This window comes from Azolla caroliniana, unplaced genomic scaffold, assembly GCF_043228905.1.
Source record: "Azolla caroliniana isolate FFs.n. ecotype wild unplaced genomic scaffold, voAzoCaro1.0.p SCAF_6, whole genome shotgun sequence".
Taxonomy (NCBI): domain Eukaryota; kingdom Viridiplantae; phylum Streptophyta; class Polypodiopsida; order Salviniales; family Salviniaceae; genus Azolla; species Azolla caroliniana.
The window spans coordinates 7,512,278-7,538,732 of NW_028230441.1; the positions used below are offsets into that span (position 1 = coordinate 7,512,278).

General features: G+C 38.6%; 2 protein-coding genes and 1 pseudogene across 2 annotated transcripts; 1 reads left to right on the forward strand and 2 right to left on the reverse strand.

Annotated features, from left to right (window-relative positions):
- The first annotated feature begins 5,298 nt into the window (after positions 1-5,298).
- On the forward strand, positions 5,299-14,985 carry LOC147862933 (cytochrome b-c1 complex subunit Rieske-4, mitochondrial-like). Its single transcript, XM_087321633.1, has 2 exons — positions 5,299-5,516; positions 14,112-14,985. The coding sequence occupies exons 1-2, from the start codon at positions 5,351-5,353 to the stop codon at positions 14,732-14,734; spliced, it is 789 nt and encodes a 262-aa protein (XP_087177759.1). The 5' UTR covers positions 5,299-5,350; the 3' UTR covers positions 14,735-14,985.
- Positions 12,134-12,893, reverse strand: LOC147862934 (uncharacterized; annotated as a pseudogene).
- A 928-nt stretch (positions 14,986-15,913) lies between the features above and the next one.
- LOC147862935 (Metallo-hydrolase/oxidoreductase superfamily protein) lies at positions 15,914-25,571 on the reverse strand. Its single transcript, XM_087321569.1, has 8 exons — positions 25,384-25,571; positions 25,042-25,156; positions 17,717-17,842; positions 17,232-17,390; positions 16,845-16,963; positions 16,566-16,760; positions 16,386-16,476; positions 15,914-16,255 (listed from the first exon to the last, which is right to left on the reverse strand). The coding sequence occupies exons 1-8, from the start codon at positions 25,527-25,529 to the stop codon at positions 16,172-16,174; spliced, it is 1,035 nt and encodes a 344-aa protein (XP_087177695.1). The 5' UTR covers positions 25,530-25,571; the 3' UTR covers positions 15,914-16,171.
- Between the last annotated feature and the right edge of the window lie 884 nt (positions 25,572-26,455).

The following is a 26,455-nucleotide window of genomic DNA, read 5'->3' on the forward strand; positions in this document are numbered from 1 at the left end:
ACAAATACAATGGCAACCATGGTAATAACAAACCGATGGGGTGCAGCCCCCAAGCAACAACAAACCAAGGTCAATTGAATCACTGGTAGTTTTGAATATCAACATTGGTGATATGGTGAAATGTTACATGTGGTGGTGTAAAGAATCGAGCCTCTATGCAACGGAATAGATTAGAGACATTGTGTGTTATATGTGTGTGAAAGAGGCGAGAGGAGAGACACAAGATAGATAGGAAAATAGAATATTAATGATGTATATTGATAAGGAGTAGAGAATAGCAAGTAAAAAGGTAATAGTATTACAAGGGGGATTAACTGACAATTACAAAGTAGGAGGATGGTGCTTTATATAAAGTCACCCTCTCTCTTCATTAACTCACTAACATCCACTCTCTCTAGTAACTATAGAAGCTCATGTGTCATGGGGAATGTGGAAACTAATTAGTTATGTGTCATAGAATATTAATCTATGACACATAGTTAATGTGTAAAAAGTAGTGGTGACCTTTGACCTTTTCAGTGCACAAAGGTGTGTTCACACACTAAACATAGGTTGAGTTTGATTCTCAATAGGTAGAATTACATATTAACATAGTGTTACTCTATTTATATGAGCGAAGACAACATTCGTAATATAATAACAAAGGAGGAGAGTATATTCTAGACATAATGTTGTACGCCAAGAGCTAGATAGATTCTATTATCATCTTCGGAGGTCAAATATGACCTATGAGACCAAAAATATAACATTTCCCGTGATACATGCGAAAGTGAGTAGCGACTCTCAATGTTCAAGAACTTTACCAATGAATATTGCAATCGAGAGTGCACGTTGTGTTTGTGAAAAATTCGTGCAAGGATTGGGCTCGATCGAAGATTTGTGGAAAGCATGGTCGAATATGATCAAAGGCAAAGCATTGTATCAAACTGTAATACTCATACTCTCAAACTTGTTTCAGGCAAAGTGTGCATAGTTGGTCACTCTCATCACTTGTGCCCCAACGCCCCGTCTCACGTCGCAATGCATGTGAGCTAAGTCACATGGAAGCAATGGTTTGAATGGCAAATAACTGGATGGGCTTCTAACATGTATTGATGTGTACGGTTTCCCCATTTTGTGAATAATATGGTTTTGTAGTTAGGTGCAACATGAGTAGTAATAATCATGTGTGAAGCGTAAGCCTCCACATTTGTCCCATGACATGATTTCCATTCATAGTATTTAGCATATCGTTATTGTCCATAAGTTGTGATGAGATAAGATGACTAAGAAAGGGTCACTCTTTATGAAATTCCCATTCCTAGGAATGGGATGTCTAGAGCCTTAATTATTCGACGACAAATGTTATACTTTCTTTGAGTACCTAAGTAATCAAGGACATAATGTTGGGTCCTTGTGCCAAGCGTGTTGTGATCATGTGTTGTTAAGGGGTCACACATTGTCATGTAGGTTGTGGTCACCGAGTTGAATCACAATATTTTTTTCAATGAGAGATCGAATAAGTAAATGAGATGGTTAGACGAAAGAGCATTTGATTACGTGGAATAGATGTCGAAGATGATGAAGTGAAAACAAAATCCTTTTGCTATTTGTAACGATAACACTTTAATCATCCTAAGATTGTAAGATGACTTACCTTACACTTATTGAACATATCAATTTAGACAACTTAAATGATAACATTTTAATCGTCTGGAGATTGTAAGATGACTTAAGTTACACCCCTCATATATGTGTAGGGAGAAATATTCAAACTCTCAATTGTTGTTTGATGGGTGAAAGCTCTTGTGATATGTTATTCCCCTTTCTTCGTTTTCCTTGCCACGGGTAGCTCTTCCTTTTTCTCCCTCGTATTCTCTCCTATCGCTATCTTCTTCCTCTTCTTCACTTCACACTCTTGCTCCTTGATGATATCATTTGCAACTTTAATTTATTCCTTGATTGATTGCTTTCTTCATTCTTCGTTGATTTACTCCTCCCTCCTTGAATGGTTTTTATAGATTATTCATGACCATCATTAGGGTGGTCGAGATGTTTTTAGGCTTCTCTAGAAGTTTTGAGAAGTTTCTAGGAATTTCTTTTAATAAGTATAAAAATGGCTATGTTCAAGTGTTTAGAACTTTCCTTTAAATTAAATATATAGGCCTATATTAATTCATAATTATGAAATTAGTATTCCTTTACTTATTAGGGAAATTCTTTCTTTTGAATTTACAAATATAGCTCAAATATACAAGATGTCACAACTCAATCTTTGAATGTTCGATTCACACATTGTTCACTCTAGTGAGCCCCTTATCGTGAACCCTAGCCATTATTGCCGATATTCCACCAAATTCACCTTGTGAAGTGGGAGCTTTGTGACATCGTGTGCTCAGTGATGTTGAGTGTTTGTTAACATTCCACATAGCAACAAGGTAGGGCAACAAACATACATATCACTTATGTTTGTTCCACGTATTATTCATCAAGAGGCCACTCACATGTCACATCACTTGTCTCTATTTTTTTACATTCCATGTACCTGTTTTAGACATAAAACCCACTTGGACTAGTCCCATGATGGATCAATTGCAGAAAGTTACTTTCTTTCAATACACTATGAAATTTGGTAGGACCTTACTCATGTCTAAGAATATTCCAACTCCTGCAACTCAAAAGCATTGGAATAAGTGTGTTTCAAGCATTCATTTGAAGGTTTATTGGAAATGGATTTGGTCTTTCAGGCGACCAACAAAATATATTCTCTTCAGATGGCTTTTACTACATGCAACACTACCATTAGGTCAGTCATTGAAAGGAAATGTGGAAACCATTCTTAGACAATGTTGTTATTGCGACGACTTGCAGGAAACTACCAAGCATGCTCTTTGGTTTTGTTCACTAGCCCAACATGTATGGAATAAAGTTATTTCTTTATGCCTGACGATTAATGCAAGTTGTCTCTTCTCCTAAGGATCAACGGTATGGGGGGTTCTCATTCTAGTCTTTTGTTGTATGAGGCAAATGATGCCCCAAAGGCTATGACAGTCATCAATAGGCATCTAATTTCTGTCTCCCCTTTTCAGCAACCTCGCAAGCAAATGTGTGCAACCCATGTATGGAAAACAATATCTATGGTTACATTATGGATCTTATGGAAGTATTGTTGTAAAAGACGATATGATTCCATAATTCCTCTTCTCTTAGATATATTGCCGGAATTATGGGAGAGCTTACTAGCGTAGTGCATGGGCAATATGACAATATGTCAGGCTCTTCGAAGGTTATTCTTAAGAAAAGGAAAAAATTACTGCAGTTATGGAGGAAGTTGCATTTGTTCACGGTCTCCTCTGAAGGTCCAATCTGGAAATATCATCACCCCTTGGCCCTTGCCCTAATCATCTTTTTTGTATATAACACTCTCTGATTGTACATTTTGTAGCCTTCCGACACTTTTTCTTAATACTAATGAAGGAAATCTTTTTGAAAAAGAAGAAGATATAAAACCCACTCCCATGATGGTGTGTTCTTTCCTTATACTCCGGAAATTAGTTGATCCTATTGTTTTTGTTCCATTAGTTCGTCTATAGTCTAGTAGATTTTCACACATACATGTTACAAAATGCTTTGATTCCGTTGGGTTTCGGTGACTCTTGGTCGGTCCGATAACAACATAGAAATGATTCAAGAGAAACTCTGAACAATTAGAAGGGGTGGATAACATATTTTGTTAAGAGGAAGTATATACATACTTAATCTCCTTCTCCTTCTTCCTCATCTCATTATTCTCTCTTTGTCTGCCTGTCTCTCTCTTAGAGAGTGTGCAGTCTGCGAAAACAGGTTTTTGCACCTCTCTCTCTCTCTCGTTGGTTTTTCTTTGGTGTCTGTCTGTGCGAAATTCGATAGCTTTGTTATGAAATTTCAAGACTTTTCCAGTTCATCAGGTTCGTGGTAACGTAGAGCTCTGTTCAGTGTACAAATTTAAAGCTTTTGTTGAGCTTATCAAGTGTGTGTCTTCTTTCATCTCCTATCTTTCTATGTTGAAATTGACAGATTTGTACAATTTACCAGGTTTTCGCGTTTTCCTCCTTCTCATCTTCCTCCTCTTTCTTTCTTTCTTTCAAGTTTCTATGTGGAACTCTAGAGATTTGTTCAGTTCATCAGGTCATCATTTATTACTTCTTCATTTTTCTTTCTTTCTATCGTAAAACCTAAAGCTCTGATAAGTTTATCATGTGGATTTCTATTTCTTCTTCTTCTTATGTGTTTCTGTGTTGAAACCTTAAGTTTGATCAGTTTATCAAGTTTAAGTCTCTTTCTGTGGAAATCTAAAGCTTCGATAAATTTATGAGGTTTATCTATCGTCTTCTTCATCTTCTCTTATTTTCGAGATTTCTGTTAAAAATAACAAAATCCTGGAGAAACTCATAGAACTATCCACTAAGTTAATTTGTGATATTTTCTCCATAAATTTATTAATTCATGCATGTGAAGGAAGTTTGGCCGACTAGTGAAGAAACATTGCCCTGAATACTGCATTCAAATAGTATAAAGTGGTTTTCTTTATAGCTTCTTGTGTCAAGATATTTTAGGTTCTTTTCTGTCATAAAAGAAAGTGTAAGGTTTACAGTACAACAAAGATTTTTTTTAAGAAAAGAATGTAAACTCCAATTCGTTGAATTAGTTTGATTGCATATGAAAATGAGATCTTCAATAGATTGTTTGTAATAGTTGCGACTGTAAGTTTTTATTTATTCATTCATATTCTTTTGGATTTATAACAAGTTTTTTTTTAAGAAAAGAAAGTAAAATCCAATTATTTGGATTAATTTGATTGCATATGAAAACGAGATCTTCAGATGATTGTTTGAAATAGTTGCCTCAGTATGATTTTATGTATTTATTCGTATTTTTCTAATGCCCAGTTTTTTTGAATTAGGTTACCATTTATAGCTCTTGTTCAGTTTTATTGGTGTTACTACTTAAATCATTCACGAGGGTTATGCATATGCATTTGACAAACCAATATAGAAAATGCGTTTTATGCTTGAGATGCTATGTTTTCTAGATGATGATACCTTGACCGAATAATCTGGATTTGTGAGAGTAATGACTAATTATGACGTTCCCATTAAGTATTAAGCAAATTTTTGGGAATAAATAGATGATGGCAGATGAGTTTCTCTCTATTGACAGCAAATACAAACGCAGACCATCATGAATAGAAGCTTCTTCTCTTTATCTGTATCATTTAGGATTTAGAAGATTATATGAGTCCAAATATGCTTGTACTCATATACATTGTAATAATGATTCATATTTTTGATAGGGGCAATGTTGATTGCTATTTTTATACAGGTCTGTGACGATGATAAGGGGTGTGGGTAGAAAGGTTTCTTCACTTTCTCGCATATTTACAACCAAGGTTGGCTATTCCTTCCCAGTGGACAATGGGATGTATTTAAGAGGTATCGACTTTGGAAGGATCAATGCTCCTGCGGGTTTGGCAACTTGGAGATACCCAATCAATAGAGGTTACTTTTGGTCTTCTTCATCTCAGAGCAGTATTTTTGGTGTTCTTGTTTCTTTATACATATATATAGTGTGTGTATATGAAGAAATTATCCTAGGCTTTGGTTAGTAATGCTTAAATAAACCTGGAGGTATAAGTTCAAAACGTTTTTTATTATCTTGGATCACGGAGAGAGAGAGAGAGAGATCTAATCCTCTTGATTTCTAACAACCACAAAAGCTACTACATGGTCTCCTATGATACATCATCCATACATGGATTAAAAGCTCTGAAACCTGAAATTGGAATGATAAAGTACAAGATACTCCTTATTGCAGCATACAAACATGGCTGTTCACATAATCAAAAAACGTCTTTCTTTGCTTGACATAGTTTGGTGAGTATTACACCATCTAGGTTCTATGGAGACCGATTTTGGAAGTAATTAAAATGGTCTCCAACAACCACAAAAGCTACATGTGCTCCTATGATATATCATCCATACATAGATAAAAATCTCTGAAACCTGAAATTGGAATGATAAAATACAAGATACTCATTATAGCGGTATACAAACATGGCTGTTGACATAATCTCAAAATGACTTTCATTGCTTGACATAGTTTGGTGAGTATTCCATTACCTATGGTCTATGGGGACCGATTTTGGAAGTAATTAACAATGTTCTAGACATAAGCTCAAAACTTCTGTTTTTGGAAGTAGGTGGAGGTACAAGTTCAGAACATATTATTATTATTGGTTTGGGAGCAGCCAGTGGAACGTCGACCACTGGGGGTGGTGAAATGGAACTAACAGGTAGGGATTTGTCAGTATGCTGAAGGTTGTCAAGGTGGTTGTGACCATACACTGTGACTGACCTTGTGGCATGTGCTGCCAATGTATCAATGAAAAAGCTGCTATTGCTCAAATCAGTGGATGACAAAGAGGTCACTGTCATGGCCGTTGTGGCTGCCCATACTTAGTGCACTTCTGGCTTTCTGTGGCAGTGGTTCCTTGATATTCAGCCATTTCATCGTGTGAACCTCGCCTGGATTGTGGGGGAGACAGAGAATGGTCAATCTCGACGTGTGGCATCCACTGCCTAGTATGTCTAGTTAACTACTTCTTCCTGGTATGCAGTGATGGTTCCACATAATATTATAAAGCTTGATATGCAGCAGGCTCAATACTGAGAAAGAAGCATGTCACTTCAGGGAATAAGGCATCTGGTTCAACCCTCATTCAGTATATGCCTTGGTGCTTGCCAAGTATAGTTGTCTCTCACCATTCCTCCCATTGACTACTTCATCAGCTGGTTGTTTAAGTGATGGTAGTGGAGATGGGATTGACCCTGGTTATGATTTACAGTGAGTCAATTCACAAAGCTTTGGAATGTCTGAGGGTGCCAAGTTGTTAGAAGCCGAATGGGTGTGTATGGAAGCAGCAAATGCCTGTAAGAAGAGCTTAATGAAGGATGTAAATACAGAGAACCATGGTAGTTCTCTGAGAATGAAAAATAATAGCAGGTTGTGAATTGATTATTGTGTGTTGGCCACATCTGTTTTTTATAGAGTGGGATCCCACATGAATGGAAGTTGGATTAAAACGTCCATCTAGCCAAGCTTAGTGTAAATACAAATTTTAAATCTTTTTAAAATTACAATCCTTTTTACAGAAACTACCCTGGGTCATGATTCTGTTCAGGCGGTGCTAGGTGGTCAATCATTGTTGGCTAAGATCAGAATGGAGGAAAAGGGATTTTGCTGAGCATTATGCCGGAGCATGTTCGGAAGACCAGAACTGGCATTCCTTGTTGAATGCCCTCTGCATTGTGTAGTCGGTGCCAATCAATGGAAGCCTTCCTTCCCTTTTAGAGGATCCCAAGCATGATTATTATGTGCAGCTGATCCTCCTTGAGCCAGAGTAACTACACTTTGTGCTCCAGTAAGGATGCATCCTCGTCCAAGCGTTACATGACCTGGCCTGGATTTGAAGGCTGGTTACTTGATACTCAAATGGCATGCCATGTTTTTTTAACATTCAGCAGTGGATGTACAAATCCTGTAATATAAATCCACATGCGTATAGGATAGAAAAGTAAGGCCATGGCAGGGTGTCTCCGATGAATTTGATGTGTTTGGTGCCAGTTTAGACCACCTGCAACATTTGGCACTCTGCGTTAAATTATACCATGTCAATCACCTTAGCCTCAACCCAATAAAGTGTCCCTTCAGCGTTTCAAGTAGTATGCTACTCCAGCAAATAATAAGGACAACATCCATCCGTATCTCGGCAAAGTAAAGGCCATTCTGGAGGTGCCTGCCAGACAAATATATGGATGCTCTGGTATTTGGCATAATAGGAGATAGTAAAGAGGTACTTTTGGAATTATATCAGTTAGCCTCCCTGTTGAAATATAAATTGATTCCTTTTAGAGACGAGGAAAAGCTGAGAAGGCTTCTTACCTATATTCTCTCACACATTCTTCCGTTTTCCAACCACTTAATTCTAAGTGGCTTATGCATGAGGCTCACAACAATAGCCTGAACTCAAAAAGAGATAGTTGAGATTTAAAAAGGGAGGCTAAATGTAATTATTCCAAAGGTGTCTCTTTACTATTTCCTATTATTCATATTACATGACCTTACTCTTCTTTCCTATACTCAAATGGATCTACATCAATGATTTGCATGTCTCTTGCCTGATGGTTAACAACAAGGATCTGACATACTTCAAGTTTCAATGACTAGCTAACCATAACCATGTTCCCAAAAAGAGAGTTGCGATCCCCCCCCCACCATGTAATTTTGGTCCTCTCCTACACTTATGAAGAGATCAAAGATTGCTGGTGAGAAGAGGGGCAAAACTGGTTTGATCATTTAGTGTTTGAAGAGTTTTTTTGTTATTATATAGTAGTCTTGATTCTTTAAAACATATCTTTGTGGATCCCCAAGTCTTGCAACCTTTTATGAGTCTAGATGGGGGTCCTATGTCATAGCTTTGTGGATAGATCCTCTTCTCCCATTCCCTAATCTCCTCACCGATGATGATGGGGATACCAGATGAAGCTAGGAGTAGGTTTGTTGGTGAGTAAGCTTTTTTAGCTGTATTTTTATAGAAAAATGAGAAGGCACATTTGTTCAATAATATACATTGGTATGTCACAACAAGACGGAGAAAAATACAGAGATCGCTCACATGAGGAGAAAGTTCCTCTTTATAAAGGCCAAGATCTGGCTGTTGGGCTAACTAGCCGTTCTAACTTTTAATCATTCTCAACACTCCCCCTCAAGATGGGTGAAAAATATCTACTAAGCCCATCTTTTCACACAATCTAGTAAGACTTACTTGCCCAAGTCCCTTTTGTAAGAAGACAATCTGCTACTTGATGTTCCGTAGAAACATGACTCAATTTTAATATTCCATTACCAAGCTTCTCCTTGATAAAGAATCTGTCTATTTTGATGTGCTTGGTCCTATCATGCTGTACCGGATTGTTGGCAATGCTGATTGCTAACTTATTGTCACACCACAGCATCATCTGATTTTTTTGATTCACCTTTAGTTCCACTAGGAGAGTTCTTCACCATAACATCTCCGCAACTCCTACAGAAATAGCTCTATACTCTGCTTTGTCTGTTGACCTTGCTACTATTGACTGTTTCTTACTCTTCCAAGAGACCAGATTGCCCCCAACAAACATGCAGTATCCTGATGTGGATTTCCTATCATCAACACAACTGGTTCAATCAGAATCACAATAGCCCTCAATGTTAAACTGACCATGTTTTCTAAAGATCAATCCCTTCCCCGGGGCACCTTTGAGATATCTCAGAATATGGTACACTGCATCCATATGATCTTTCCTCGGATCATGCATGTAACGACTTACCACACTTATTGCAAATGAAATATTTGGATGGGTGTGAGTCAAATAAATTGGCCGACCTACCAATCTTTGATACCTTTCACGATCAATTTTCTCTCCTGCAAGTTCAGTTAGCTTGATCTTTTGGTCGATTGGAGAAGCTACGGGCCTAGACCCAACATTCCAGTTTTTGTGAGAAGATCTAATACATATTTTCGCTGAGATAGAACAACTCATGCTGCTCCACGAGCTACCTCAATTCCAAGAAAGTATCGTAGCAATCCTAGATCCTTCACGTCAAACTCTTTACCCAATTTCATCTTCAGTTGCGCAATTTCTCCTTCATCGTTACCCGTGATAATTATATCATCCACATACACAACAAGTAATGTAGTATGCTACTTGTGTTGTTGAAAAAACACTGTATGGTTTGCATTTGTCTGTTGGTATCCCATACCCACCATAGCCCTTCTTAGCCTGTCGAACTAGGCGCGAGGAGATTGCGTTAGTCCATAAAGTGACTTCCTTAGTCTGCAAACCTTACCTACTGTTTGAATTGTACCAAAACCTGGGGGACCATCCATGTACACTTCCTCCATTAACTCTCCATGAAGGAATGCATTTTTTACATCTAATTGATGTAATTTCCAATCCTTATTCACTGCTAAGGAAATAAGCGTTCTAACAGTGCTCATCTTCACCACAAGTGCAAAAGTCTCATCGTAGTCAATGCCATATGTCTAACTATATCTTTTAGCCACCAATCGTGCCTTGTATCGATCTATTTTTCCCTCTGGGGTCTGTTTTTATTGTAAACACCCATTTGCACCCAACCGCCTTCTTTCCTAGTGGTAGTGACACAATCTCCCAAGTTTTGTTCTTCTCAAGAGCTCCGAGTTCTTCTTGCATGGCTGCTTTCCTTTTTGGATCTTCTTTAACAACCTACCAACGCTTGGGTAAAGTGACAGAGTCTAATGATGCAATGAATGCTCTATGTGTAGCTGATATGTTACAATAAGAGATAAACTGAGCAATATCATGAGGAAAACCATAACGATAAGGAGAAACTCCTGCATTACTGCGAGAGGTCCTCCTCACCTCTATAGGAGAAGGAGAGGAATTCATATCACCTGTGATTTCTAGGTTTGGGAGTTCTATAGGTATTTTAGAAGTCGAGGCAGGTTGGGATATGGAACTTGATGGCACAAGTGGCACTGAAGACGTTTTCATATTTCCTTCTTTCTGCCTCCTCTTCCTTGTATACACCTTTAGCTCCCCCTCACCTTGAGTCCCAACACATATAGGTTCCTCGTCTTCTTTTCCTTCTTCTTCCTTATCTCCTACACTCACTTGTTTCTCAGCTGATGTAGGGATCAACAAAGGAATTGATCCTATTTTTAGCAACCTCTCACCATTATCTCCTTCCCTCATATTTTCAGTCTCAATTAAGTCATCAAAGGGTGAAGTTACCTCTTGTTTATAATATGGCTTTGACTCTCTGAAATGCACATCCATGCTCACAAATAATCTCTTCTCTACTGGACTCCAGCAAACATAGCCTTTTTGTGTGGCAAAGTATCCCACAAATACACATTTCACAGCTCTAGGATCAAGTTTTCCTACAGATGGTCTATTGTCCTTTACAAAACACACACATCCGAACACCTTCAAAGGAAGGATTCCAGAGTTATTGCCTTGCAACAACTCACATGGAGACTTCCACTCCAATACTCTAGAGGGCATTCTATTGATCAATGTGGCAGCCGTCAAATTTGCCTGTCCCCACAAATGCTTTGGGACATTCATAGAAATCATCATGCTTCTTGTTACCTCTAGAAGATGTCTATTCTTCCTCTTTGCTACTCCATTTTGTTTTGGTGTATATGGGCATGTAGTTTGATGTTGTATTCCTTGATCTAAGAGGTATGCCCTAAATGTGATGTTAGCATACTCTGTTCCATTATCAGACCTCAACACTTTTACTATTGCACCATATTGAGTTTGAACTGCTCTATGAAAATCTTTAAAACAAGCAAATACTTCATTCTTATTCCTCATCAAATATAACCAAGTCACATGAGAGAAGCGGTCAATGAAAGAGACAAAATCGATATCCATTAATATAATTTGTGGAACATGGTTCCCAAACATCGAAGTGTATTACGTCAAATGCATGGGAACTCCAATGACCTGAACTAGCATATGAGCTTTTAGTAAGCTTACCAAATTCACATGCATCACAAACAAGTTTTGTTTTATCAGCCTTTTCAAAAAGGTGTGAATACACCCGACTCAAAACGCCATACGTTGGTGGTAAAGTATCAACAACTCCTCATAACTCATTTTAGATCCCCTTACATCTGTTCCTTCTGCCATAGATGCTAATGCATGATAGAACTTATGGATAATAGGTTTACTGGGAAAGAAGGAGCATGCAAAACATTAGACAATGTCACAGAGTTGGTACATTTTACTGTACCTATACCCAATACAGGTTGTGTTGTACCGTCAGCCATTTGAATGCTCTCTGGCATTGCTAAGTGAGTATATGAGGAGAATTCACTAGCACTAGAATCAATTATCCATTCTGGTGTAGAGGCAAGAGTATTTGTGTTGTTAGTAGTTGTGGCCGAATAAGCATAGGTGGCAATGTTACCTCTTGACACGAATGAAGTATCATCTGAGGCTCTTTGCTTCCTCAAGTATTTCCAAGAGAGCTTGATCCTCTTCGGTGAACACCACCTTAGTTCCTTCCTCTTCTTTTGCTACCATTAGGTCTGCTTGGTGACCTCTTCTTCCACCACTTCGGCACCCTCGACCACGACCTCTAGTTTGTCCACGTCCTCTTCGGTGAACACCGCCTTAGTTCCTTCCTCTTCTTTTGCTACCATCAGGTCTGCTTGGTGACCTCCTCTTCCACCACTTCGGCACCCTCGACCATGACCTCTAGTTTGTCCACGTCCTCCAAGATGGTTTAGGGCAAGCATTCTTTAAATGACCAGCTTCACCACAATTGTAGCATTTTCGATTTTCACTTCCGCTTGAATTTGACACCATTAGTGCCGATCGTACCCCTAGAAGTCCGGTAGTGTTAGAGAGTAGCTTCATTCTACTCTCCTCTTGTATCATAGTCACAATTGCCTCATCAAGTGTGGGAATTTCAACCTTGGCTAGAAGAACGGCCCTTCTTTGATCAAATGACGGGTTGAGATGTTTCAAAAATTGCATGGTTCTTCTTTGAGCAGAAATTTCCTTGCTCTTACATTGAGGATCATTGCACACTGTCACAGGCGAGAAATGATCATATTCTGCCCATAGACGCTCCAGCTCTATGGCATATTCCTGAATCATCCTATCTCCCTGCCAGGCGGCATCTATCTCATGCTCGATTTGAAATACTCTCATGTTATTTCCCCTCCCAGCATACATCTTTTGCAATTTTTCCCAAATCTCCTTCACACATAAAATTCCATCAACAGTTGTGGCGATCGATGGAACCATGAAGTTGAGAAGCCACGTGTACAAAGACATGTGGGTAGCTCTCCATGCTTTCCATTCATTGCTCGTTTTGACAGGAAGTTCGTTCTCTTCTCTTGTTACGTAGCCATCAAGGCTTCCCTGCCAAGGCACCTATAATCCGACGTGACCAGCTCAAGTATGTGGCTGGTCCATCGAGTTTGAACTCAATTGGGAGGAGTTCACGTCAAGGTGGTAGTTACAATCTCTAGATGCTACAATCTCAGCCTGCTTCATGTATTTCACCAATGTTTTCACCTCATCCTCGTTCAATTTTGAGAACACCTCATCCATCTTCTCAACTTAGCCTATCTCTGCTCTCCTCTTCTGATTTCTTTTCTCAAGTCGCTTCTCAATCACATAGCAATGTCATCCCCAAAGGAAAAAATCCCCCTTTCCTCTGTTGGATGCTAGGACAGTGCTGTTCCAATCGCTGTCATACCAGCAGAAGGGTGGATCTAGGATTTTGCAGAGGGCTGATCTAGGGTTTTGTAGAGGGGCAGATCTATGCTCTGCTACCATATAGAAAAATGAGAAGGCACATTTGTTCAATAATATTCATTGTTATGTCACAACAGGAGGGAGAAAAATACAAAGATCGCCCATATTTACAGGAGGAGAAAGTTCCTCTTTATAAAGGCCAAGATCTGGCTGTTGGGCTAACTAACCGTTGGGCTAGCTGTTATAACTTTTAATCATTCTCAACAATTTTGAACAAACCCATTGCCAAAATATATGAAGACAAGTCAAGCCGTCTTCATATGACACATGCTCCTCCTCCCATGTCCTGGAGATATAGAGCCCCTCTATATAGTAATGGAAACTAATTGTGTTTGTTCCATGCACAATTGGATCCGATGAATTGAGCTAATGCCTCTTGATGTATCAGGGGAATCTCTATGCATCTAGTGCTGAATGGACCTCAGCTCAGTGGAAAGGTTAGGTTGATTTAAAATATGTTAAGATGTCAAGTTTATCTTAATTACCTGGATTAAGATGATTGCCTTATGATGTGGTTCAAGGTTGAGAGGCCATGTCTGAAGTATGCATGGTATCTAGTTCTCTCTGACTGGTATAGCTTGGCACAATGATTCAAACCATAACTGTTTGTAATCTCTTGCCAGCATCTAATCTCCAACAATATGATTGCATTTTTCCCTGTAAGGTTTTTTTATATTTTGCTCTGGTTACTATATAGATGTGCTTATTCTAAAACATATTCGTAATGTGTAGCTTTCTCTAGTGAGGTTGTGGCAAATGCCCCAGGAGCATCTGCTGTTGGTGTCTTGAAGGGTCCAGACTCCAACATTGTATATGATGAATCAGTTCATGAACGATATCCTCCCGGCGACCCAAGCAAGCAAGCATTCACGTACTTTGTGATGACTGGAGGAAGATTTATCTATGCATCGATGATCCGTTTGGCTATCCTAAAGTTCATCCTAAGTATGTCAGCTAGCAAGGATGTTTTAGCTCTTGCATCGTTAGAGGTTGATCTTAGCAACATAGCACCTGGGTCAACAGTCACAGTGAAATGGCGAGGCAAACCAGTTTTTATTCGTCATCGCACTGATGATGATATTAAATCTGCAAATACTGTGTCCCTTAGTGAGCTGAGGGATCCTCAATCAGATTCAGATAGAGTAATTAACCCTGAATGGCTGGTTGTAGTTGGAGTTTGCACTCATCTTGGTTGTGTTCCTTTGCCTAATGCTGGAGAGTATGGAGGTTGGTTTTGCCCTTGTCATGGTTCTCATTATGATATATCTGGTAGAGTGAGGAAAGGACCTGCCCCATACAACCTTGAGGTTCCGACATACAAGTTCTTAGATGATCAGAAATTGCTCGTTGGTTGAATTGCTGGTTACACAAAACTTCAATCAATTAAAGGGATGCTTTTAACACTCCTAGTTTTAAGCATTTTATTTGCGTTTATTATTCTATATGGTTATCGAGCATTTTGCTTCTTTCCACCACCCCCATGTGATGTTAATGAGGATTTACTATTTTGGTAGAATAACAATCGATCAATAAGTCCCTTTCCAATGTAAATGAGAACTTGAACTCTTTACGGATAACATGGAGATCAATATTATTTTTGGATTAACTAATGTATTCTACTTTCCATTGTTAAGTGAAATGAATTTGCCAAATGTTCCCTAACTGGTTTTAAAAAAATTAGGAAATGATTATGTGAATTCCATTCTCCTTAAAGGTGAAGAGATTTTGTGTGGCATAGAGCTCTTGTTCATGAGATCATTATGAATATGATTTAATTGATGTAACAATATTTTTTTGGGCAAACGTTTTTTGAGATATAATGAATGTCATTTGTGCAAATTTGAAATGTGGCAAATACATTATAATTTTTTAACCTTTGTGGATTTGAACATAGTGAAAGGTTCTTAATAATGTGGGTAAAACAATGTATTTTCACTTAGTACGCTCAAGAATTCTCACTTCTAGGGCTCAATAGATATTGTGACAGTTTAGTTTATTCTTTTAAGTGGCAGTTCCAGCAACTAAGTGCTGGCCTATCAAAGCATATGTCTAATAGGTAGTTTGTTTTCTGACATTGACATTCGCAATCAAACATCCCTAGGTTGGAGTACAAGATTCAGGTTTGTGTCACAACTAGGCAATAGCACTTGTGTTCATTGTATGTGTCCTAATAAAGCCATCTTCGAACTCCACTGTTTGTGTCTTATCATTTTCCTTTATCATTTTCCTTTATATTATACATCATTGATAAATTGGAATGCATCTTTCAACTGAGAGGTGTTTGACCCAGTGTTCTTCTAAGTTATCCAACGGTCTAACATTGCCTTCTACACCTAATTCACCTTTTAATACTTCTCAGCATGTTCTTTACGCTTTAACTAAATCATTCATAGGAAACTCCGAAAATTTCGTTAGTGTTTTTTGGTTACATCCCTTTTTGGTGAAATATTCCCTTTTCACCCTTTGGGATCTGCTACGTTGTCACTAGAACTTTTCCTTTTAAACTTGTAAATGTATGAGGTACAGTGCTTCACTTTGTTGTAATGCTTCCAGCTAAGATTATCCATGTTTGGAATTTCCTTTGTACAAATATTAACATATTTAAGAGCAGGTAGAGTCTATATAATTTAAGAAATGTACGAGGTATTTCATGTCCCCTGGACCCTATTATTAAGGGTTACGTTTGCACATGGATATACCATTGTTGACCAAATTTGCACCTCCCTACTCCCAAAAGTATACAAATGAACATTTGGGCTTTTGGATTAGCCATATTCCTCCACATAATTCCATCAAATATCCACTGGTACATTTAAAGGAATGCCTGGTTCAGGCACCAACACTTGAACATCCACAGAGTCCTTTTGAAGCAAATCCTGCACCATTGGAAGTAGAATCCTTACGGTACATGTACTAGATAAATTAACTCGTAGCTAATGAATATACTTCTTCATCACATGAATAAACCTATAATACTATAAGGAACAAATTCACAGATTTTCCTACCTTGAACTCTTCTACTGTGCCCTCTGCAGAAACAACTTTTGATAGAATACCCTTGGCCTCCAGATTCCCATTTAGCAATGGCACAACAAATCTGCAAATATCCAAGATATATTTCAGCCAAAGAAATTAATTTAAACAAGTTGAGTATTGAAGACCTTTAATATAACACAATAACCTTACTTTGGTTGTAATAGCTTTACAAGATCTACTGCATCTTGCTGTCCAGAAACTAAAGTGTAACCGCCTAAAATAATTTGCTTTACAACAGGTGTAATCACAACATTTGCCCTTTCATTTCGCAAAAGGGATTGATCATAAACACAATGTGGCTCAAAATAAATACTGAAGGAGGGTTCCTTGGACTCCACAAAATAGCTGTCAGAGTTAACAGATTAGTGCACATAAGTAGTCAATTTGGGTACTCTTATTGCTGACAATAAAGCAAGCATAAAAGGTTACCCATTTTCTGGTCTCTGCCAAGGAGGACCAAGTACTGGACCAGCAGATGCACGAATCCTAAGCTCTATCTTGTTTTTTCCAATGAAGTCAATACTATTACCAGGTTCCAAATAAACCACCTACAAATTACATACCCAATAATTTAATGATCACCAAACAAGGCTCATAAATAGATGGAAAACATCTGAACCACTCTGATTTATTTTATTTTCACAAAATATCCCCGAGTTTCCATTATTTCATTGAAACACCGATTTTCCACTCATCCCTTTTTCCACTCTTTTCGTGATTGAACAAGGGTGTTTCAGAAATATAACGAAAAATCAGAGCTACTTTGGCCTTTTCCTTACATTGAATTTGTGGAATACCATGATATCTACATTATACCTTCTTAAAGAGCTTACTCAATATCTCCTCAGCATTAGGGGTAGAAATTACTTGAATATCTGGAAACATCCTTGACAATGGCTCCAAAGTTTTTACATGGCAATGATCGTCATAATTCTGGGTTATGAGTAACAACTCTAACTCAGGCAGATCCTCCAACTGTTAAGCACAAAACTACAATTACGTTTTGACAATATTTTCAAGAATAATCATCACACTAATATCAACCGAACACATTTAAGTGTGAATGTCATTTTTACAGACAAGGCTTATCATGGGTGCAATAGATGTGGAATATTGTGGCTGGTACAAGTTCACATAGTTGTAGCCAAAACCCTGAATAACATTACTCAATCCTTTGCATTCTTATTCTTTTACAGATGTCTTATTAACCAATTACATATGCTATCCAAAACTATCTAGCATGTAGCAACAAGCTTGAAAACTTGATGACCTAGAAGAATGATCAATCCAGAAAGTAATACCTTAAACTCTTTCAGCTTCCTTCTGCTAGCATCATAAAGCAATGGCATGCCAAAATCAAGATTCCCAACCAGCACTGGATCAATCAAAATTTGTAATCCTAAGATATTCCAAATCCAAGTATTTGCCTGCATCAGAATATTAGATTCCCTTATGGAGTTATATTGAAGACAATGGTTCATATAATCACGTGAACAATTGGAATTTCATTTGTATGAATTCAATCAGATAGACTATCATCGCTATTTACTATGGACATGGTATTTACAAAAAAAAATTATATTGCCTAATCGACCCAAAAAAGAGCTGATTAATACAGAAAATAAAATCTAGTGATCATCAATTAAAATGGATTGCCTAATAAACAAGATCTCTTGCTAGAAAACAGGGGTTTCTTTAAAACTGAAAGAGATTACATCCAGAGAAGTATATTTTCTCACACAAAGACGGAAGGGGGATTCTTCATTCATTTCTGAGATATCCTCAACAACTGAAAAGGATTCACGTTCAGATAAGTAAGCTTTCTATTACAAGAAGAGGTGTTTTCCATTCTTTCTGACATCTTCATAATAACTAAACGGATTCGCCCCCAGATATGTAAGCTCCTCTCACCACAGCAGGAAACTTCCATTCAGTTCTAAGCCATTCTGAACTGAAAGGGATAAACCCACTCTCATAGGAAGAGGAATTTTCATTCATTTCTGTAATGTTCTCAATAATTGGAAACAATTACTTCTAGATAAGTAATGTGTGTGTAATGTTGTGAGTATTCATGTGTGACAATTGTTTGGGTGTTCATGCGCATATATGTGCACTTGTGGTCCAACTGACAATTGTTTGTGTTACTTATAACATTTATTGGTGCTCATGGAATAATAGTGCTGATCTTAATTTGGGTGAAGGCACATATACATATATATTCGTTTTAATGTGCACGTGTATGATATGTATAATTTGGGTGTACAGGGTTTGAGTGTGTTTACTTTAATTATGCACGGACGAACATGTACATGTAACTTGCATGCATGTGTAGAATTATTTGAAGAAAGGTGGCTATATGTAACAATATGCGTAGTTTGTGTTTATGTTTGTATTGGGTATTTGTCAAGGTAGTTTAAGATTTTCATTTTATTTTGTGAAATAATTTAGTATTCTTGGTATTTGTTAAAATTGAAGGGTAATTTGGGAACATAATGTTCCCTAGAAGTCTGTGTAGGGAAACGTGAGTTGAAAGGGTAATCAGTGTGAACCCAATCCCAATGCCAAGCCTTGGGTCTGGTAGCCAAATCGAGTCTAGGTTTGAGTAATCAAACCAGCTCATGTAGACAATGAAGAGAATAGACGTTGATCTCCTCGTCTGCCACAGTCAATGACGCATGCAATGCTCATCAAGTAGCAGTGTGATTAATTAAACCCTCTTCCGAGTGTCGTGGAGACACCTTGCATGAGGGATTCAAGGCCAACTCTTGATCAAGGGCAATTATACCCAAAAAGATAGCTTCTGAAAAAGCAATATCCTTTGCTCTAGTCACTATGCTTATCGTTAACCATAACCATAGCTGATTCCACAAGATTCTTCATGGCAACTTTCAATACACAAAATCGAAACTTTGGGAGTTGAGTAGTCTACTCAGATCCACAAGAAAGAGTGTCTCTGCATTACATTCTCTCGTAGAGAGCCTAACCAAGCACTTCTTTCGTGTTGAGTCCTAGCAGACAACAAGTGGCCCGTTCAGCAAACAAAAAAGAACGTCTTCGCAGATCCCACAAGAAAATGAACATTTTCATTCGTGGATAGCCTTGCCAATTAACTTCTTGTGAGCCAACCTTATTAGATCAACTCACCAACAGTTTCACAAGGGAATCCCCCATCTTCTTTTTGTTGCTTCATTATTCACACATAGTTCATCTGCAGATAAAACTTAGACATATATGTCCATGTAAATTTGGTTTAAAGAAGTTTAAGTAGATTAGGAGGAAGAAAGTGATTATAGATCTCGCAAATTACAAAACGTGTTTTGAATCAAAATTAAACCAGATTACATTAGATTTTGAGCCCGTTTACTTAGTGTAAGAAGAATTTAAGATACCAAAAATGGAGAGTTGAGGAGATTCCCTTGATCTAGCATAGCGAGTCTACAATCGATGACATCACCATGGTCATCATAGGGCTCCTACATGCCCTTGTGATTCACTATCCCAAGATATTCACTTTGTTGTCAAAGTGAAAGTGTTCGAAATCCAAAACTTGCGAACCTGAACAAACTCTTTTGCTCATTATATTACTTTCAGAAGCTCTTTTCCAAAAAATATAAATGTACCCTCTCTCCTTAGCACGCGCTATTTCTTTTTCTCTTGAGCATGCACTTTTTCTTTTGTTGCATGGATCCATGGCTTCTGCAAAATGTATGTCAACTTGATTGCATGCTTCCTGACCGTCAGTTATGCAAGCTCACTTTTCGTGGCTTTTGAACCCTTGATCCTTTTGTTACCAATGGCTAGCTCTAACTATTTAAACTGTGTTTTGTTGTCATCTTAATCTTTTTCTTTTCCCTTGTTCCCAGAACCTCCAACCTTCATAAACTCCACACTTTCTCTCTTCACATGACATCCACCCCCACAAAAATAAGGCATGGGCAAAGCAGTTGTTGTGATGAGGTCGTACTTCCTTTAGATTGCCTGCTTTTCCTTATTCTTACTTAGTTATACAGTCAATCAATAAGGTTCATACAAATCCATGGGCCTCTTTATCTTTTGCCTTCTAGATTCGCCATACCCACATTGACCACCCAATCCACCATGTGCATTTTATCCACCGTTTATATGCCCAAGCATACCCTTGACAGACATAGCTGCCTCTTTCCCAATCATAACCCGTCTAATCTGATGTATGCCCCACCCTCTTCTCTTCTATCCCCAAGATCATGGTCGCAACATACATGTCTTCTATTGATCTTCATTTCGTAACTTTGTCGTGTGCCTTATGGGCTTAGTTCTCACACTGACCTTCACTTCCTCGTGAGACACTAGTCGATTCAAGTGCATCCTTGTAACAAGGCTCATTGTAGTCTTCTTCATGTGACCCCATTGGGTCCCATCTCTTCTCATGAACTTGTTTTTAAGAGTTCCACTCGACTTTTGTTCTTACCCTTCTACCTTGTTGAAAAACATTTGGAGCTCCAGCTAGAAGCTTGAGTGGCACTCATTGAGGCGCCCACAACCTGTATATTATTGAGATCTTCTATTTCGTTCACCCTTTCATCAGACTCCGAACTAGACATATGGTGTTGTGGTCGACTGGCACCGCTGTGCAGGCAATGGTCTCATTTGCACCACATGCAGTGGGTTTAATTTCAGAGCCACTCTTGTCTTTTTCATGGTCTTTTGTGAGGTTATGCTTCCCAGTTTCCTTCTCATACATTGATCGAACTGTCCCAGCTTATCGATGTCCAAATTGTGGGATTCGGCGTTTAGTCATATTGTTTATCCTCTTCCTCTAACCTTTCTTTGTCTATTTCTTTCTCCAATGCATTCATCTTTTCTTCAATGATCTTCTCTTTGGCTGAGGTCCTCAACATAGTTGGGTTTAGGCTCAAAGCCTCAGAGATGGCAATTGTGCTATCATCGGAACTCACAAACTCATCTCAATTCCTGGCTCCTCTGCCATCTCTTCCGTTGGTACGTTTTACCTCTAGAAGAAATAAATTGCCAATTGTGTGTCATCAAGGAGTAGAACATGAAGAACACTATGTCTGTCATTGTACTTTTTTTTTATAAAATAAGAGGGAGATAAGATTGTCTCTTTAACCAAGGCTTTGGCTTGCTACATAAGGTAATGGAATATGACGACCAATAATATCTGGGACTATTCATGCTAGGACTGAATTGGACAACAATACAACCACACAAGCTCATCATCAATGATTAATCACAACTTTCTTTAGCCCCATTATTCCTACTCATGCTACAAGAAAATCAAGGGTTACATAAGTAGGCCCCCGATCAGGACATTACAAAGGGTTTAAAATAGAACAGGCAATAGCAATTTGTCATGCACAAGGCCCTGGCATCATGGACCACGATTTCACCACCTATATTATTGACAAATAACAGCCATTATCTCCTGCCATCGCAGGTGCTTCCTTTGCTTCATAGATCTATCCATTTTGGATCGACCTATGGTAGAGAACTTTCAAAAACAAAAAATTCTATCTAGTTGGCTTGATAATGTTACATGTATTGATAATGAGATTCTTTGGTCACGTTTTATTTTGTTTACTTTTTTACTTAGTTACATTTATTTTGGTTTATTCTCAAAGAAAAGAAAACATTTTCAGATGTAATCTCTGGTTTGATTCTTATGTGCCATTTTGGCTTTCTCAAAAAGATAATATATCTTTCTTTTTCAAGCTCCTCTTTGGATATCTCTTAAGTACAGTGGAGCTTGAGCATGTAGCCTCTCAGATGCTTGTTGTTGACTCTTCTAAACAACTTTCAACCTTCTACCAAGTATAGTGGCTCCACTTGTCGTGTTATCATTGAGACTGTTCCAAAACTCCCCCTCGTCTATTGTGAGCATGGTTTTGCCTAGGTTGGAAGCTTCAGAGATGCACATCATCATATCATTGGACCTTCCCTAGGAGCCTTGCCCTTACTTTTTATGTTTTCTTTGGCTGCTTCCTTATCACATGATGAGGAGAAGGTGTGTGCCACCCCCTCGCCTTTCATCAATTCCTATAGCTCTGCTTGAGCCTTCTTATTGGCACCAATTTTACCTTTTAGTTTATAAAGCTTTCTATTGATCATTTCTTTCATATCAAGGACCGAAGTGCTTCCAAAAAGGCAGTGGATTCTATCTAATGAGTGGAAAACTTATAGACCATGAATAAGTAGCTGGTATACAGGCTGCAACCTTGCCACCCTGGAGAACATCCTCAAGATTCTCCACGAGCTTCATGAGGCCCAGGAATCAAGCAAACTCTCTGCCACCTATCCACATTTGGCTGATTTACAGCAATGAAAAGCAGTACAGACACCATCCTCACATTTGAATCCACCAAAGACTCAAGAAAGGTGACTGAGGGATACTACAAATGCACACGAGCCATGGAGACGAAGCTCGTTAAGTACAGAGACCAGGTTAAAGCCGTGGAGAAGAAGGCATGAGAGTCACCAAGAAACCAAGTAGCAGACAGGCACACCACTTAGCCAAAGAATGGGAGTCAATTATGGAGCACCATCTCAAAGATGAGACAACACTTAAGATGTAATCTCTTCTTTGGTCTTATAGGCCATTTTGGCCTCTTAAAAGACGTTAAGATATCTTTCTTTCTAAGAAGCATTTGCAGAAAACCATCACGAAGGAGGCCAGGATCCTGACAACAAATCAACAACTCTGTACAGTAGAACAATGCGCCAACACAACCGAAACCTGCTTGACCGATTCCAAGGTACATCAACTAGTGGTACAGTTAGTTGATGTGGTCATTGCATCAAAGAAATGGAAGAATTTACAACGGTGAACATCTGAGCACTACAAAAGGCCCATGCTACTGTGAAGGACATACAATATTCCGGTTCAACAAACAGCAGTTCACTGCCAACCAGATTATCACCGACATGCAGCTGAAACTGCAATCCACCAACCACCTTGCATGCCACACCAATGATCAAATTCACTAAACACTTGTGAATTTCTGCTAGATGATGACCACAACCCTGGACAGCACAATTCAATCAGCAACCTACAACATCAGCCACTGATGTCACCGACCAACAACTATTATGCGCTCATAAAGAGAACCATAAGGTTCACAGCAAAGCGGTATATTTCCTAGACCTTGAAAAGGTAGCTGAATATGAGCTGAGATCAAATTTGGGTACATAGAGCTTTATGCAGCCACTGTTGCCGAAATTCGGAAGCTACTTGGGAATCTGGACAAGACTTGCATGAAGCTCGCCAATCAGATACAGACTGAGCTAAACTTGATTGAAGAAGACCGCCAAACCAACAAAGCAACCATCCCCGTAGAGCCCAATACGCCCACGGCTGGTGTTACTCCTGGAGAACAGTCCCAGTCAGACCCTCTCATCATCAGCTAATGTTGGTAGTCCGGCAGGTATGAGGTGGCTAGAATGCCATAGGGTAAAACAATAAGAGAATTAACATACTTAATCAACCAATGCGGGTGTTTTTAGTATGACAGAGACTGCAGGTCAGTTGACCCAACAAGTAAAATATTAAAAGAAAAATGGCAAGATAGGTAGGTTCATGCAAGACATGCAAATGAGATCACAAACAAAGGGAGAGCAAAAGCATTGGAGCGAGAATGCTGGCCAGAGTGGTGTCTCATCCTTCCCAAACTCACAATAAGAGTATGAATGTCCTTGGGTGGTATATCTAAGCTAGAAATCCAGTATCATAATGTGTTGCGATCTGTAGTTTGTGCAGATTACAAAGAATGGAATAATCATTGGCAGGGTGGATCAGCATAAGTAGCAAAACCCCATGGCAATGGTAGAGAATAGCTGTCATCAGCTATTGATGCCACACACAAAGGACACAGGATGAACAACCAAATCAGGAAATTTGTCTTTTTGGGGTTCATTCACTAAAAGGATTTCCTACACAGTGTTTCCACAAGAGAGATTTCCATTCATTAATGAAATTTTCTAAGTACTTTTGACGGGGGTGATTTTCTAAACTGCAGGTAAGGATTCCTCCAGATAAATGTTCTACCTAAGATAGGGGGTTTTCCATTCACTCTATATAACTGAAAACGATTGCCTCCAAATCATGTGGCAGGCTTCTTTCACAAAAGAGATGGTGTTTTAATTCACTTCTAAGAGTTTCTAAAAGACTGAAAGAGATAGTTCCTAGCCAGAATCCATTTGAGGTTCCCTAAGTAGCTAAACAATATTTACCTCCTGATAATTATTCATGTCTGAGATTTGTGAAACAAGGAGGAGGATTTCACATCCGATAAGAGAACTGTCCAAAGAAAAGAAGAGATTTTCCATTCGCTTGTAAGATTGTCCAGCAAAGTATTTACTTCAATTCGCTTCTTAGTTTATTTTAGGAAACAGTTTGTGTTTGTTCATTTGTGATTCTGGTTACAAAAGGAACAAAAGGATTAATTCCATTTCGTCCTTAAAATGTTTTGGAAAGGTCCATTCTCCGTTCACTTCTTGCATTGTTTGGGAAATGGTTGTTTACATCCATTCAATTATGATTTTGTTTAGCAAATGATTACTTTCATTCAACCCTGAGATCTTCAAAAAATCATTACATCCATTCATTTGTCGAATTGTTTAGAAAAGGACTTACCTCAAGATAAGTAAGCTGGAGAGGAGCATCTAACGATGGAGTTTGAATACTTGTAGGTTGATCTGCAGTTCGAGAAGATGAGGATGCTAAGGACCTTTGACCAGACAATATAGAGCTACAGACAAGGTGCAAAAGGCCACATGATCACTCGACTGTGTCAAATGAAAATGAAGGAGCGAAAGGTACGAGAGAAAAGTAAGTAGAAAAGAATAAATCTGCAATATAAGACAGGGGAGAGGAACAAAGATGTGGAAGAAAACTCAAAAGTAAGAAACATAAAAGGTATTTGCAAAGAATGGGAGCATCTAGCATTTGGTAAGGAAGGGCGGAAGTAAAATTTACCTGGAGATACGAAGGCAAGGAGGCCATGGATCCTTCCTGGCGAAAGAAATTCGAAGAGCTTGAGGCTGAAGGCGATGATGATGATGATGAAGATGTGGAGAAGAAGAGGAAGGAGAAGGAGAGCAGGAGAGGGAGAGGGAAGCCATGGGGGATGATGATGATGATGAGAGAGAGAGAGAGAGAGAGAGAGAGAGAGAGAGAGAAGGATCCTTAGAGAGAGGAGGAGGAGGAGGAGGAGGGCATGGCGTGGCTGTGTGTCAGCCTCTCATTCATTTCCATTACATAATTTCTCTTTCTTCATTTTCACAGGAGAGAGAACAGGGGAGAGTGATCCCCTGTTCCTTTCCTTTAGACATGAGCACAGAGAGAGAGAGAGGTGGAGGTGAAGCTTGAGGTGCCATCATCATCATCATCATTCATTCATTCAATCTATCATGTATCATTCATTCAATCTATCATGTATGTATGTATGTATGTATGTATGTATGTATCCAAATCCTAAAGAGGCTTGATGAGTGAATCATGACCACATATGGCCTATGACGTGTGCGATTTGCACCGTCAGATCTTCACCTAAAAAAGCTTGCAAGTTTCCGATCGATAGCCCGACGACTCTTGACAACCTTTGTCACCAATAGCCCAACTTGGCAGTAGCTAACAATCGGCAACGGTTTGGTTCCCGAACCGCAAAACCACGGCTTCACGGTTTAAACGGTTGGGTTCAGGTTCGGGTTTTTTTTCAACGGTTCAGTTCGGTTTCAATAGACAGAAACAACCGCGGTTTTAAACGGTTTTTTATTTTATTTTATTTTAAAATTTTATAAAAACATTTTTTAAAAAAATCAAAAATTTTGTTTTTAAGCAATCTTTTCATTTTCATGCCTTATTCGCATATTTTTAGAAAATCTTTAAATTTTTGAAAATTTAAATAATGAAATATTTTAAATTTTTAAAATTTAAAATTTGACTTGAGCTGAAAACCGAAACCGAACCACGAAACTGCGGTTTTACCAGTTTAATGGCTACGGTTTGATTTATTTTTTTAATGGTTCGGTTTAACGGTTTCATGGTT

Coding starts and splice junctions, on each gene's coding strand:
- LOC147862933 (XM_087321633.1), top strand. CDS start 5,351: ATGATAAGGGGTGTGGGTAGAAAGGTTTCTTCACTTTCTCGCATATTT. Junction 5,517..14,111: donor GAGATACCCAATCAATAGAG/GTTACTTTTGGT, acceptor CGTAATGTGTAG/CTTTCTCTAGTGAGGTTGTG.
- LOC147862935 (XM_087321569.1), bottom strand. CDS start 25,529: ATGGCTTCCCTCTCCCTCTCCTGCTCTCCTTCTCCTTCCTCTTCTTCT. Junction 16,761..16,844: donor TGGCAGAGACCAGAAAATGG/GTAACCTTTTAT, acceptor TAACTCTGACAG/CTATTTTGTGGAGTCCAAGG. Junction 16,477..16,565: donor GTAAAGCTATTACAACCAAA/GTAAGGTTATTG, acceptor GGATATTTGCAG/ATTTGTTGTGCCATTGCTAA.